The 16,049-nt window shown below is 40.6% G+C and overlaps 1 protein-coding gene across 3 annotated transcripts in view; it reads left to right on the top strand.

Annotated features, from left to right (window-relative positions):
- Window positions 1-16,049, top strand: part of cdh4 (cadherin 4, type 1, R-cadherin (retinal)) — a 212,901-nt gene that overhangs the window by 163,477 nt on the left and 33,375 nt on the right. For all 3 annotated transcript variants that reach the window (XM_063474658.1, XM_063474657.1, XM_063474656.1), the window contains 2 exons: window positions 2,581-2,736; window positions 8,936-9,080. In XM_063474658.1, the coding sequence (XP_063330728.1) occupies window positions 2,581-2,736; window positions 8,936-9,080 (301 nt within the window). The remainder of the gene's footprint in view (window positions 1-2,580; window positions 2,737-8,935; window positions 9,081-16,049) is intronic.

Raw genomic sequence — 16,049 nt, 5'->3', positions numbered from 1 at the left:
AGGAGGGGGAAGAGAAAGATAGAGAGAAAAAAGAGTCAAGCCTTCCCTTTTCTTCATTTCTCCATTATTCCCTCTGACTTGTAACCATAGTGATGGTTCAGTCCCAATAAAGGAGAAAAAAAAAAACAGGAAACGCGGCGTTGTGTTTAGAACGTGAGTTTGAAGTCAGAGGAAAGATTATTTGATTACCGCTGCAGAGCTAAAACACCAGCACCGAATTTAATTGGCAGCTATCCCGGTTATTGATTGATTCTCTCGCTCCGCGCCTCCCATAAACCCTCTTCCTTCTACACTCACTAAAGTCTCACTACGGTCACTCAAAGCCTGCGTCATCTTAAACACGTCCGCGTACGCACTGCACTCTCTTGCACTGCTGACATTTTTGGAAGTATTTGTACTTTTTCCTCTGTTTTACTCTTTTAATATATATTATTGGAATAAAGCATTGCAGTTTTTTTCACTACAGTTAATGATTTTCTGTTTTTCTCTGTTTGTCTACAGTAAAACTTGCATATGCAAACTTATCACAATCATATATAATAGATTAAATTAGAAGAACAAATTATTGGGCCATTTGTAATACTTTCAGGAATTTAATGAACAAAATGGTTAATTAATTAATTGTTAAACACTTTTAATCAGTATTGTCAGTTGTAGCTTTGCAACCTATAATCAGCAGTGTGGCCACTTAACTTAAGCCCACCAATAATCCCTGTAAAATCCCTGTGAAAAGTCAAGGTGTGCTAGTTATTGGCTATTGTAATCAGTCGTTTGCACCGATTTGAGATGTTTAGCCTCTTATCTCTTACCCAGTACGACCAAGCAGGCATCCAGTTAGCTGAAAGTTATTGTACAACATGACAACAACCGCAAACATACAAAAATCTTAAAAAAAAAAAAAAAACCCGAAAAACATAATTTTGCTATGTTTCACATTAATAACAGTTTGGGTTTTTTTGTTGTGAGTTCTTATTTAGTTTAACCACTTTACTCCCATAAAGTTATTTTAAAAAAATACTGAGAAATTGGCTGGAAAGGATGTCATTTCATAAACATTACCAGTGGTAATTCTTTATGATTACTAGCTGATTTTTGTTGTAATGTGCAGCAATTAAATGGAAACAAGCTTCTTCCTCCTGCTCCCTTATTCACCACAGCAGGTAGCACAATGTGTGGGATTTGACAAGTTTTCACACCAGATGTAGTTCCTGACAGGTCGCTCTGAGGGGTTTGGGTCTCCTCCTGGTCTTGAACCAAGGATCTGTTGCTTGTTTAGTAAATGTGGAAGATTCTACACTACAGAGACACACCAGTAATCAAGTGAAAACCAAGTGGGCTGCTTTTTAACATCTTTTGTTATTGTGAGCTCTCAAATGTCCATCCCTGATAGAAATGCCCCTTTCAAATAAAAAGTATGAATTATCAATATAAGAAGTATTTAACTGTACTTTAGGGTTAGAATCTGTGAGTATTTGTCCAAAGACAGCCAAGCCTGTCCATACTACTAGAAGGTGTAACTGCAAACATACAACAACAGAGAAAGGTGTAGTATGATTACAGAGTTATAAATATTTTATTTTGAAAGTTTGCTAGTCCAGGCCCAAACTGGCCGGATTCCTGTTGATCTGGTTTTCGAGGTCATTCATCATTCATCTGTGAGACTTGTCCTGCAGATGCACAGAAAATCCACAGTCTTGGTTTGCTGCTGGCAATGGTAGACCTTGTTCTTGTTGTTCTTCCTGGGAGATCGCTTGCAGCAATCTACCATTACCAGCTGCAGTTCAGTATGGCGGAGTCTGGGGACCCATCAGGAATCTTTTGATGGCTTGGCCTCTGGGGGCGGGATTTCCAGTGTTGATATCCGGATAGTGAAAAAGTGGGGGAAAAAAGTCTGTTTTTTTGTTTTGTTTAACCTAAAACAGCTAATAAAAAGCAAAATTCAAGCTCAGAGAAAAATGGATTACCAGTGGTGTAGCTTTTCAGTGCTAGAGATACTATCTCACAGGAAGTGGTGTCATGCTACGTCCTTTTTCTTTGCCTGTGACTAAATGTGTAAAAGTTGAAATGAGAAGAAAAGTAAAATGAAGTCATTAATCAGTTTCACACAGTCCAGGAAAGTCTCCATCAGAAATACTGTCATTGTTAGACATGAAGTCATGTTGATTTTTTTTTTTTCAAGGTTTCTGCCATAATTCAGACACATGCCATAAAATCTGCCATAAAAGTACAGAAAATCAAAGATCGGACAAAAATCTACCGGCAGTACATCTATTTCCCCTCAGTGCACATTGTTCAATCTTCCATTTTCACCTCTGGGCTGTAGGTTCAAAGAGTGAACACAAAAGAGAGCTTTCTGTGAAAATGTTATCATCAACGTATCTATCAAACATTCCACATACTGTTAGTTTTCTCACAAACTTTTAGTTTAAGGTCATAGTGTGCTTTTGACAATTTATGTCACATACTGTTCTGCTCTGAACATTTTGTACTTTTTGTTGCAATGGCAGGCAAAGCTTGAAAGGACTAAAAAAAAAAAGATTTTCCTCTCTGTTCAACTTGTTTCTCTGGCTCTGTTCTCAGATCCGCTCCGATCAGGATAAGGATGTCGGCATCCGCTACAGCATCACCGGAGCAGGCGCTGATCAGCCCCCGAGTGGTATCTACAACATAGATCCCATCAGCGGCAACATGTTTGTCACGCAACCTCTGGACAGAGAGGAAAGAGCCTCCTTCCATGTAAGAAAGAAACGTCTCTACTCGCCTGTTTTTGTTTTCTCTCTAGCTCCAGTAATGTCTGTCTCATTATCTCCCAATTATCCCTGAGGAAATGTGCCCGGGCCCATCTCTTCCCCATCTACCTTTCATTTTAACAAGTAATGTTGTCTGCCAAAACTAAATGACAAGTCAGGGTGCATTCAGAGCAATCACTGCTCTGATGTACAGTACCTTCACATCAGCCGCTCCAGGCGTTAATTGAAGCCGAAATCAGCTATGAAATGAAGAATGGTTTGACAAAACCCACTGCCGCAGAAACTGCCATATGGATTTGGGTTTAGCAGTGCAGAGTAGGAGGATTTGAACACACAAATGCAAAGTGATGTGCAGGTAAATTGTTGTGCACTTTTGTGCCATCAGAGCTAACAAGCTTGGCATATGTGTGTATGGGCTGGTATATGTGTGTGTTTCTGTGTATGGCATGCTGATTGATAGTGGGCTCGGGTCTTCTTTTCCACCTCTTTTACTTTCTGCTCGTGTCCCACTTTTCCTTTTTGCACTTCAATCCCACTCATTGTTGCAAACTTACCTCATGCACTCTGAGCAGCTGTGCTGCTCATTGGGGCAGGCTGACAGCTGTATAGTTAGCCTACATGTGGCCTAGTGATTCCCCACCACACTCACGCACACGTATGCACACAGAGAAAACCAGAGGACTGGTCTCTCTGGAACCTCGGGTTAAACAGCTTTGCGTATGTGTGAATTAAATATGCAGGGCCACATGAGGCTTGTGCTAATGCTAGGCCATTGGTTCATATACCCACATTACAGGTTTCAATTTATCTCAGCAAAGACTAACACCTCCACTTGAGGTGAGCGCTGGTGTCAGAGTCACAACTCCTGCGCGCCTGTCAGCGTGATGGATGGCTGAGCCGCCGATAGAGCTAATTCAAAAGCATGCTCCTGTCTTTGCAGGAAAGAGGGGAGGGGGTACCTTCATTGCACACACTCAGCATTATGCCAACAGTACAAACTTTGAATGTATACACACAGGCTGTATACGCATTGGTAAATTACACAAAGCTCTATGTGATTGTCTTCTTGATTAGTTTGTCTTGCTTTTCTCATGCAGATGATCCTCTTGTTCCCTCACTTGCTGCATTCAGACTCTGGTCACTGCTGACTGTGTATGTGATTATTGTCTCTCCATACCTGCTCGTACTCTCAACCAGCAAATTGGGATCAATAAAGCAGGCAGGTTATTGGTCCCCGGGAAAGGACAGCAGTTCTTATTTGACACAGCCTGTAGTGAAAACAGCATGTATGGTTGAGAGCACTTCAAGTTGAATGAACCTCCTATTTAGACACCGTGGACCCATGCTGCTTGTGATGTGATGTATGATTTACTGCAGGAGAATGTAGCTAGTGATCGACCCACGGGAAATTTAGTCCATGACTTTCCTGCTTTTAACTTGATAGGAAGTTCCCAGCACTACTGTGTGCCCTCATAGGCCAAACTTTGCTTGTTAGTTTTGGGTTCAAGAGAAAAGAGAGACAAGGCTGCTGTTTTTGACAGACTAGCACCAGGGGGAAGTGATCTGTGAGGTGAGGAGAGTGGGTGTTAGCCTGAGCTTCAGTTTTGTAAGACAGACCTACTGTGATGAAGCAGGGCATAAGGAGAATTGCAAGAAGAAAAAAAAACCCAAATGTGCTTTTTTTCTTTTTCCATCTTTTGTTGCATGAATGCATGCACTTAAGCATACAGGAAGGGTTATAATCTAAAAGATCCGGTCATGGACAGCTGCTATACAGTATTTTTTCAACTGGCCTCAAATACAAGCAATTTTCTGGAACCATTATGCTTATTACTGTATTTATATTGATATTGCATTCAGCTACAGTAACAGCTCTGTGAGGCTTGAAATGGCAATACTAACATGTTTATGTTGTGACGCCATGATGTTAACATGTACTAAATGGCTTTAAAAATCGACACTAATGGTAATGTAATTAGTTTTGCAAGCATTTGGAATTAAATCAAAGAGCTGGACACGTTTTTTATGCCATTCCTTCTAAAGCATGTTAAGATGTCTCAGTAAATAAGTTTAAACTTTGACCAACTGCTGGAACTCGACTTTAAAAAATCAAAAGATATTCAGATTCATTAGACTTTATCTTCTAAGCTAGGTTGTCTTAAACAAATCAGGAAACCCATGGCCTCCAAAAAGTAAGTCTAAGCTAAACTACAACTGAAATCATAAGTTATAAGTGTGAGTTATTGTGAGTGAGGTATAATTAAAATAGTGTAAATGCTTATCTAACTACGTGTCATGTGAGCACGCGAAGATCCAACACAGTCAAGCGAACATTAAACACTCTTTGCCAGCTCCCTAATACAGAGTGTCTGTGTAGAGTTTGCCAACATGGGCATAGCAACAATATGGAACTAGCACAGGTAACTGCCCACTAAATATACAGCAATTGGGTAGCTGCTCTGTGCCCTGCTTCCTGTAAGCTCCACTCATGCAGCAAGCTAGTGCTGGGCGATATGACGATATATATCGTGTGGACGATAGAAAAGTGTCTATTGTGCCATTTGTCTTCTATCGTTTCTATCGTTTCTAGCCCGAATTTTACAAATTATTACATAAAATATATCATTAACCCTTTACAACCGGTCGGAGCAGGCACACTCCGTTTTGCCTAACTATTTTTAAATCCCTGTAGAACTGTAACCACGTAAGGTAGCGCAATAATGGGTTTTTTTGCATATGAAACCGTAAGAGTTGTACTTACATCTTATTCCATTAGCTTGTCCTCGGTCACGGTTTCCTTCCACATATAGCTTTGCAAAAATTGCATAAAAAGCACTTCCAGCAACAAAAACATAATATTCCAGACTTGCAGCAACAAAAACATAATATTCCAGAAACAGGCTTTGCCGATCCAATCAGCTGTTCATAACACTTCCTAGTTTGTATACAAGTCAGCGCGAACTCTCGCATGTCCGCCATTACCTGCCCGAAACCGGAAGTGACGTCATTTTCGCGGAAAATGTAGTTTTTTAGCTTCAAAGCCTATGTTGGTGTTTTTAAAAGTCATGTTTGACTTTATGTTCTTCTGTATCGTTTCTGGGACGCTTAGAAGTCAACTTACACTGTTGTAAATTGTTTATTTTGATGCACATGCTGTGTTTTTGCAAATTTGCATTTATTTATTTTTATTTTTCCTGTAGTATATAAAAAATTGTGTGTCTCAAAAATAAAACTAAGAAGACACTCAAAATAAATAAATGTAAAGATAAGCTCTGGCGGACTTGGTTCTATGGTAGGTCTTAAAGGGTTAAATAGCCTGTGCAAATATATTAGTGTTGTCTTCTCACTATACATACTCTTAACAAGAGAAAATAAAGTATTAAAAAATGATATTTTTCGCAAAGAAACTCTGTCTTGTGGTTTTGCAACATGGTGCTGCTTTACGTGCACCCGGATTTGCGACATGCTTTACAGTAATTCAAAACAAAGACTGCACCCTCTCCACTCGCTGTTTAAAGACTGCATACTTTCCAGATGACCACAGGTCAGGTGGTATATCGTGATATATATCGTTATCGTGATATAAAATAATTCATATCGTGATAAATATTTTTTCCATATCGCCCAGCACTACAGCAAGCTGACCAAATCCAAACTGAATATTTCATCTACACTATCTGCTGTTCCATATAGCACGTGAGACAGAAAAAACTCCAACAATATCTTGATCTTCATGTTCATGTGAGGTTATGTATGACACATCTGTAAAGGATAACTCACGATCTTAATATTCCATGCCTAATTAAGTGAGCGCTTCTTAATTTTAAGTTAATGCAATGGATTTGGTTTAGATGACTTGAAAATAAATCACCTCTGAACAGCCTACTGGTTATTTCTTTTGGCGAGATAAGAATAGCGCTTCACAATATTAATTTTACATGTTATGAGATGAAGATCTAAGTTTTTCCTTGCAACGCTCACGCCTCATACATTGGACTGAGGCATGAGTGTTGCAAGTTAATTACTAATTAACTCTCAACATGAGCATTGGCCAGAAGTCATTAATCACTACATGAGTCTTTATCATGGCGGACTGTTGCTAGCTAAAATGTAGCACTATTCTCAGCCACACTACAACAAGGAGTGAGTATATACAGTTTATTTACTCATGTATACATACATATATTGTACATAGAGTACATATAGTGTAGGAACTAAAGAGAACAAATTATGTGATTTTGTGACAGGCTGCTGGTAACACGATTCTTAAAGCTACAAGGTAACCTTGGCCTCAGAATCTTAGCAGAAAAAATAAACACTCCACTTGAAGCACCATGCTAGTATAGCTATACATTGGCTAAGGGAGCCAATGGTGCAAAGTACAAACTGTATTTCTCCTCTGTGGTTGGTCCAGTCATCCTAAAGCTCACGCTGCAGAATACTGATGTCGCTTTCCACACATACATTTGCAGTTTGCACAAGGCACACTCCTCCGGGCCCTCTGATCACATTTCCAACCCCGCCGCTGAGCACACAAACGCAGAGACACATAAACAGACTCCCGAGAACATACGCAGGAAGACGCACGCAGAAATGTGAATATATAAACGCTGACACATATAGAAATAAAAGAAAATGTGCAGGAATATACACACGCACAAATCAGCAAGCAGAAAGGACAGAACACACACAAATGAAAACACAGTGTGACACAAAGACAAAAATACACAGCGGTCGCACATACACACCCGTGCAGTTGAGGCAGCCACACATATCGCAGTCGCGCATATCACAGTCACACTTCCACACTGTGCAGTGTTCACAGCTGAGAAAACAGATTGGGCTTGTTTGTTTGTTGGGTCTCCTCTCCATGTTTGTTTGCTGTGCTTCAGCCAATGGAAAACTAGCATCTTGAGGATCATTAAGTGGCTAAAGAGGGCTCTTTTGATTGGCTGTGCACGCCTCCCCAGTGTGTAATCTTTCTGCTCGTCGGCGTCCGTGTTAATGTGTGTAAACATGTGTCTGAATTGGTGTTTGGACGCATGTGCGAATGCTCAAGCAGTTCGGCTAGGGTTCGATGAATCCTTGACAGACAGGCACAAAAGCCGACATGATTGGTGGTGTTTTGGCAAAGGCAGGTGCCGCCATTCAATCTTTCATGTCGCCCCACAATGCATCACGGTTTCCTGTAAATAGACTGACAGGAAGACCCTCCTCGACTGTGTGCAGACAAAATATTTTGCTGCCAGCGTGTCGGTTTTAGCCAGAATGAGAGCCCTTCTCCATTTAACAAGCCAAGCTGTGATTGAATAACATTTCTGCAGAGGATACGAATGTGTATGCAATTGAATGAGAGTAATGTAAGTCATGGTGAACAGTGCCAGTTTGGTTCCAGGGCTATTACAAAGCTTTGCGTTATATTAGATATCATTAGAGGGGATTGGTGGGGAGAAGAGGGTGTGTAAGAGCAGTGGTGGAGATTAAGACATCCCTCTGCAGATGATGATTGCTTTTGTCAGTCTTGCCTGTTCAAGCCCCCACACCTCCACACTGCCTCTTTGTATTTTCATCTCTCATTTGCTTCCACAGGACTCATTCACTCTTCTCCGTCCCATCTCATTCGCCGTTTTTTTCCCGACCCTTCTTTCTTTCCCTCTCTCCTCTCTCTTTCTCTTTTCTCACACTGTGAATTGTCAAGGAACAGCTCATCAGACGGAGACATCCATCCAAATGGATGGCTTTGTCAGAACAAACTGAGACAAACATTCTCCCTGAACAAAAAGAAACCACAGCTTGAGCAGCAACACCTCTCTGATATTTTTCAGGCCTCTGGCTGTGCTAACAACAAAATAGGTGTTGTTTGTGTGTTTGGAACATTTCACTGCTTTGCCCCTGTCTGTGCTGTTGTGGTCCGTGCCAAGGTACCAACAGGATACTCATGCCCTGTTGGCAGACACGAAACAGAATATTTGCAGATTATATGAAGATGCCAATTAACAAAGTCGAGGAAGCTGTTGGTACTGAGGTTTTTCCTTTCTGCAGAATCTTTGCAGAGCGTCATATGAATCAATCCGATGCCTCGTTATCAGACTTAGTTGAGCTATATATGGAATATTCATTCAACCTCAAATGGTGCACTGAATGCTAATGATGTCATTTTTTCTTTCACTTGGCCCTTTTTATAGCTGCGTGCACATGCAGTGGACATGAACGGGAACCAGGTGGAGAATCCGATCGACCTGTACATCTATGTGATCGACATGAATGACAACAGACCCGAGTTTCAAAACCAGGTGTATAACGGCTCTGTGGCAGAAGGATCCAAACCAGGTACCAATTATTTCTACTAGATCATGAATCTAATACAGTCTAATGTGAAAATGTACATTATTCAGCCATAATGTACAAAAAGTTGTCTGCAATCTTGAGCAACTCATTTTTTAAGCATTCGTTCTCCAGACTTTTTGAAGGTCTTTTACATTTTTTCTTTAGACAGTCCTTGTACCTGACCATTTTCACTGGATTTTTTTGCTTGTTTGTTTGTTTGTTTGTTTATTAGGCCATTTTAAACTGACATATACATTTTTCTAGCATAAAAAGTCACCTAACTCAAGGAATGAACCTGTGCTGTCTATACACATATCTGGCGACTCAGCAAAGAACCAATTTTAAATTGTTACCTTCAGGCATTTTAGCTTAATTTGTCCCATTTTCTTTAGTTAAATATATGAAAGGATAGATTTAGGTATGCCAAAGACAGCACAGTTTAACATGAAATATTAGTTTTGCAAAGTATTTCCCAAAGAGGTAATAGCTAATAACCTGGGATACTCTGAACTGGTAATGGAGTGTGTCTGTAAATGATTTGAGGAAACTGGGCAAGTGGAGGACAAACGAAGAAGTGTCAGGCCTAAAAACTGTCAGATGAACAGTATCTGAAGGTCAAGTCCTAAAAAAAACACCTTACACCAGCGGTCCCCATCTTTTTTGCACCACGGACCGGTTTATGTCCGACAATATTTTTACGGACCAGCCTTTAAGGTGTCACGGATAAATACAACAATATAAAACCAGTACCGGTACCAAAAAAAAGAAGATTTATTCATTACAACGGGAAAAGATCGAGGGAAACCGAGTTAACTATAAAAGCGATAAAAAAACGATAAAAAATTTCACACCCAAGCCTCAACCCTCGTGGCCCGGTACCAAACGACGCACGGGCCGGTACCGGTCCATGGCCCGAGAGTTTAGGACCACTGCCTGACACAGCCTGAGAGATGCAAATGGCCCTTCGGTTAATCCATCTACTGTTGACTGAATCATCAAAAAATAGTCTCAGTGGAAGGGTCATGCCATTCTTAAAGAAGGGAAACGGGGAGAAAAGGCTGAGGTTTGCCAAATTTTACAAGAACTGGACTGAAAATCAACAGGCCTTATGGAGTGATGATGGGGTTCAACTCACCAACAAAAAAGAGGTACAGCCTACTATAAGACACAGCGGAGGTCTGTCATGGCTTAGGACTGCATTTCAGTCAGTGGTGCTGGAGATCTTGTCCAAATTGATGGATTTATGAACACAGAAAAGTACAGTCATATTTTGAGCAACCATACAATACCATCTGGAAAGCATTTGATTGGCAATAGCTTCAATGTTCATCATGAAAATTATCTCAAACATACTGCCAATGCAGTAAAAGCATACCTGGATAGACAAACACACAACATGGATTGGCCTCCCCAGAGCCCAGAATACACAGATATAATGTAACATTAATATACATAGTTTTGAGTTCAGCGACTTACAAGAAATATATGTCATCATCATGCTGGTAAATCTGTTTAGAAATCATAAGAAAATAATCCTTAGAGATTTTAAGAATCAAATCAGTGTCAACTAACATCTCCCCAATAATACGAACAGCTCAACGTTAGAAAACATGACAAAAAGAGTAGCGTACTCGGCTCTGCAGTTAGACTTGTTATTACACTCACAGTTGTGATTAGAGAAAATGGAAAAAAGAAAAGGTTTTATTTGTCTGCTTCAACAGTACAAGGTGTGAGTGCAAAATGTTTCTGTTACAAAAAAAGAAAACAAGATTTAAATATCCTGCCGTCACCTTCAAAGTCTTCACCTTCAGAATTCACCTACCCTGCTTACATGATGCGGCTCCCTCCAGCTTCATCCTTTTCCTAAAGATGAAATACAATTTCCGGAGTCATTGCTTGACACACTGGAGACGATCCAGTCAATGTCACAAGTGGTCAGACCTGCACTTCCAGGAAGCAATCCAAGTTTAGCTAGAGCACTACAGCGCAAACAGTGCCTGGATGGTAGAGGTGGGTGATATAACCTCAAAATGATATCATCATATTTCTCAAAAATTCACAGTAATGATATTTTTGAAATACTGAGCATTTCAAGACTGCAGCTTTGATGACAGACTACCTAATACACAGTATGAGTGCATTACTGCAAAGTACCATCAGCAGCATTATAGTGCAATAGCAATGACGCAGCATAAGTCAAATGCAAGCACAAAAATAGCCAAGGTTGTGATTCCCTGGAAAATTTAAGCAAAACTATAACATAACTGCTTAACATGTGAACAATAACAATAACTAAAGTAACTTCACGTTGTACGTCTCAGCACGATAAAATTGTCACATAATAAAACTGAAACTGAAAAGTGGACATGAAGTATTTTTTGCTTGAGATGTTGAATTTCAGGTCGAGTTTTTTAACCAGCTGCTTAAAGCCCTCCTTTACCTGCAACCACGTCAGTGATTTCCATCCACTGTTTACTCTTCCTGTCATACGGAGCATTCAAGCGATGCTCCGATCTCACATCACCAGCTGCTAGCATCTTTTCCTTGCATACCATCATATCATAACTGTGCACCCCTAATACTGATGTGTTATACATACAATCTGTTTTTAGGAGGAGAGTCTGGGAACTCGACTTAACTCTGGTTAAGTAGTTAGGAGCTTAGTTTTAAGTCAACAGCTTTATTTCACTGAACTAATCTAGTTAATGTCCTGATCTGAAAAGACTGCCTTCAGGCCTTCAGACACAGTATAACAAATACAAAAACTACCTGTAGCGCTAATAACTGTATAACTAATAACCCTAATCTGTCAAAGGATGGGGCAGCTTCCCAAATTCTTATTGTTTGACTTGGTGACTGGGAGTGGGTGGGGGGTATAGGTGGTATAGGAGAACTTTGTGCATTTTGTCTTTGTGTCTAATGGTCTGAGTCATATTGAAAGCTATAAAGTACCTGCGAACACAAGTCTGTAATTACTTAATACCCACTTAATACAGCAATCTCAATCACTGCATGGAAAATCACGACTCCAAGGCCCTTTTTGCCGTCATACTGTGCTCTTCTCAAGATAACTAATGTAACAGTTCATTGGAAGCTGTGCGGTAGCCATATTTACATTAATTATTACTGAGACTTGCAAAAAAATATCTGTTGTTTATGGGCCCTTTTTACGTTAGGTTATAAGATCAATGTTTCACCGTGACTCTTGGCTTTTTCCCGTTGGTTTAGACAAGGGCACGTCGGCGAGATATTTGTGTTACAGCATCTTGGCTGGATGCATCATTATCAGATTCTGCAGAGCATGGAGAGATGTAGAGCTTCTCTCAGAATCAGGGAACAGAGTTGCGGTCAGTGCGAAGCCAGAGACAAGAGCAGAATGTACAATGTCTCGACTGGAAGAACTCCTGTTCTAACAATCAGACCCTGAGGACCCGTGTTTGTCTTCACAGCGTTCAGATATTGTTCTGCTGCAAGTTTAATCTCAGGGGGATTTGTAAACAATATAGGAACGCATGTTGCGCATGTGTATGTGTTGGACCACGTGTGTGTGTGTGTGTGTGCACGTGAACGCTGGTTACTCCTCAGTGGAGCGTGGGTCTATATACAGAGCTCCTAATTAGCGAGGGTAACCAGACATTCCAAAAGCTACTTTCTTTGTTTTTCACTCTGATACTCTCTGTGTAGTTTCAAATGAAAGAATGTAATGACAAAAAGTGTTTGAATTCAATATTGCATTAAGCCAGGCGAAATCTGTGATACCAATTAACAACAAAAACGTTACACTGTGTACAATATAATTGCTCTGCCCTTCATTAAGCAATCACTGCCAAGTAACACTTGTTTGCGGAGCACACACTGTTAGGTGTCAAGATGGGCTGTGTGTTTTTTGTTTAAAAAACAGTCATATTTCACGTGGAGGAGCACGGCCCCTTTTTGTTTTCTTTTGTACAGTCATTCGTCTGAAATTTGATAATTTTAATTAGAAAAATAGACCGCGTGTTGGTCTAATTGCCTGTTTAGTCGAAGAAAACAACGACGACTGCGATTTATCTTCAGCAGAGGTTCGAGACATACTTTTATACTTTTCTGGCCCATTTAAGCGTTTAATACATCCTCAGCCAGTTAAATCTTTTACAGCCTATTAATAGATCCAGTCTAGGATTCCAGTTAAGTGCTGCAGAGCTTTGCTGAAGTTAGTTTTTATACCCACTATTTCTAATTAGCGAACCTGGCAGACAGTTGAATGTGCAGTCAAGTGCTTTTGAAATATGTATCCTGAGTTTGACTCAAATCTTTTGGGGATTTTTTTTTTGTACCCACTGGAATCACTAATATTTTAAATCAGTAAATCTAAGGCAACAAATTAAAATACATACATTTGACCAAAGAACTTAAATCTCAAATACAAATAGAAGGTGCTGTGAGTTTAGCAATAGTGTATTTGCACTGGATTTTTCCCTTTTTTTTGTTTTCTCACCTCGTCCCACCTGTTTGACCTGTCTTCATTATTTGTGGCACTTCTTCTTGCTTGCCGGTGGATTATATCATGAGGAGGAGCACTTTTACATAAACTGACATTTTCAGTGATTAACAAAAAAAAAGCCACCGGTTCGCTGCTGAGTGCAGACCTTTGCTGTGCAACCCGTGTTTGCGTGTGTCGTGGATTATGCTGCTGATTAGAAAGACCGTGAAATATCTCAGGTGTTGCCCAGAGTGACACACTATCTTTCCATGCTGGCAACAGGTGGAGTGAAGCCTGTCACAGCACAGCAGCTGACAGGTGCTGCTCTGGGCAGCAGTGCTGCTGTACACAGTATCTCTCAGTGTGCCTCGATCTCAGTCTCCCAGTGCACACAGCACATTTAAAAAGCATTAAAAGAATTCCAACACATTTTTCCACAAGTGAAGAAAAGTTATGCTCATATTTCAAAACAATATCGCCACACCAAAAAGCAATGATGTAAGTTTTTATGTGACAGGTTAAGACTAAAAAGCCTGAACTATGAAATAAATGCCAGAAAATTGGCTTATCTTAAACAAATTAAAAAGATATGAGGTGGTTATGGTTAAAAATATCATACACTGATGATGTAGAGGTCGGTAACTATGTATCAAATATGATACACTTGGCTGTAATTTAAGAACCTGCAGGCATATTTTCTCTCATGTTGATGCTCAGAAGGAGAGTTACTTTGTATCACCATAATGACAGATGTCTCCACAGCTGAGTCTTTCGATGCTTTGGCCTCATAACAGTTGGGTTTTCAGCGTAAATTCTTTAAACAGCTTAGGTTAAACTGTCTAGAATTGTATTTTCATGCCTATAAGTGTGCCTTTCGTCTTCAGTATGCACAATAGAAAATGTATGAGGCAGTTCAAATGTTAGGTTTTGTAACTCCACCCCTAAAATGCAAAAAATTCACCTGAATGCATCAAGCGCCGGGTGTATCACTTTCAGCATCGACAGACGCAGCTATCAGAGGTTCTCTGAAGCATTACAACACACCCTCATAGCTAGCACTGTGCGAAAGCCATCAAAGAGGAAGTCCTACAGGGAACCGTCCTTATCGCCATCACCAGATGTTACTGTTAGGTAGAGATCTGATCGCACAACCAGGCAGGATCAGCTCTGAAATCCACACAATTGACACTTTCTGTCACCAGGACCTTGCTCAGCCCCAACAAACCTGTGAGTATTGGAATTAATTTTTTGCAGGTAATCAAGTCTACTCATGCAGTGCTCCATATTCAGCTTATGTCAGCAAGGAATGAATAGAGCTGAATCTGAATATGAAGGCATCGAGTAAAGCTTGGTGAACCTGCTACTCCTCATGCAGAATACAATAAAAGAAATCCCCTGCATGCTTCCTGTGGCTAAATGCCTACAAGCTCAAGCTGACATGCATATTGAAAAAACAACAACATACATATCAAACGCCAGTGTCATCAAAAAAGGACACTAGAATGGCCTTACACTCCAGAAAATCTCTGAGACTGCAGCATAAGACAGTCCTTACATCGTGTTAAGTGGGCTCAGATAAAGATTTGTCATGATGGCGTGACTTCTTCAGAAAGCTCTTGTGTTCTGAGGCTGCGGCGTACTCAGAACATCTGCCCTGTGATGTTCTGTCCTTCTGCTTCCCTCCCCCTTCTCCCTGACTCTGACAGCAAGTTGTTCCCTTTTATGGACCCTCTTTCTCAAAAAGGACTACTGAAATGAGAGTGGAACATCAAAAACCAGCAGCAGAGTGCCTTCTCTCACAGTCGATTTACCCTCCCGTGAGGGAGGGGATGGGGGGGCTGGATTCCCCCCCAATGAGATTTAAGAGAACTTCCCTCTTAAATCTCTGTATCTGGGTGGGGGATGATTAGGAACTGGCATAGGAGCAGGGAGATGTGGTGATGGAGGTAAATAGAAGTGCTGGGGCTCAGTGGTGTTTCAGTCAATTTTGGGGTGTGTATCACACTGTGGTCCCTACTGGCCACAGGCAGTGGTTTACAGTGCCACTCCAGAGAATACATCAGGGTCACGTGAATTTTTATTGACACAGAGGTCCTGCGGTTAGCACTTCCGCCTTAAAAAAAAGGACCGTTTGTGTCACATAGCGTTTTATTTGTTTTACCAGTTTGTTCTTACAGGGAAGGAATGTGTAGTAGAGATTCAATTTTAACTTCAGAAACTAGCTATGGGTAAAAAAATTTTCTTGTAAAATCGTTTTGTACTTGAACACAAGAAACATGTTTCAGCCTCTCAGCCAGACTAATAAACATTCTCCTAAAACCTCAAATTTCCTTGGTGTTCTTTTGTAATATTGCAGCCGTCAGCTTTCGGCTGCTTCTCTGATATGTTATATTTTCCAACCAGGTGGGATGGCCGCTGGCTTCAAATAGTGCGATGCTCCTGAGCCTTAAGCAGATTCTTAAACATAATGTTTGTCTTTTCTCTTTCAAGTCAAAATCTCCGCTGTAATT

This window comes from Pelmatolapia mariae, linkage group LG5 (assembly GCF_036321145.2).
Source record: "Pelmatolapia mariae isolate MD_Pm_ZW linkage group LG5, Pm_UMD_F_2, whole genome shotgun sequence".
In the NCBI taxonomy this organism is placed as follows: Eukaryota; Metazoa; Chordata; class Actinopteri; order Cichliformes; family Cichlidae; genus Pelmatolapia; species Pelmatolapia mariae.
Note: the sequence above shows the minus strand (reverse complement) of the source record. Positions and strands in the feature narration are given on the sequence as shown.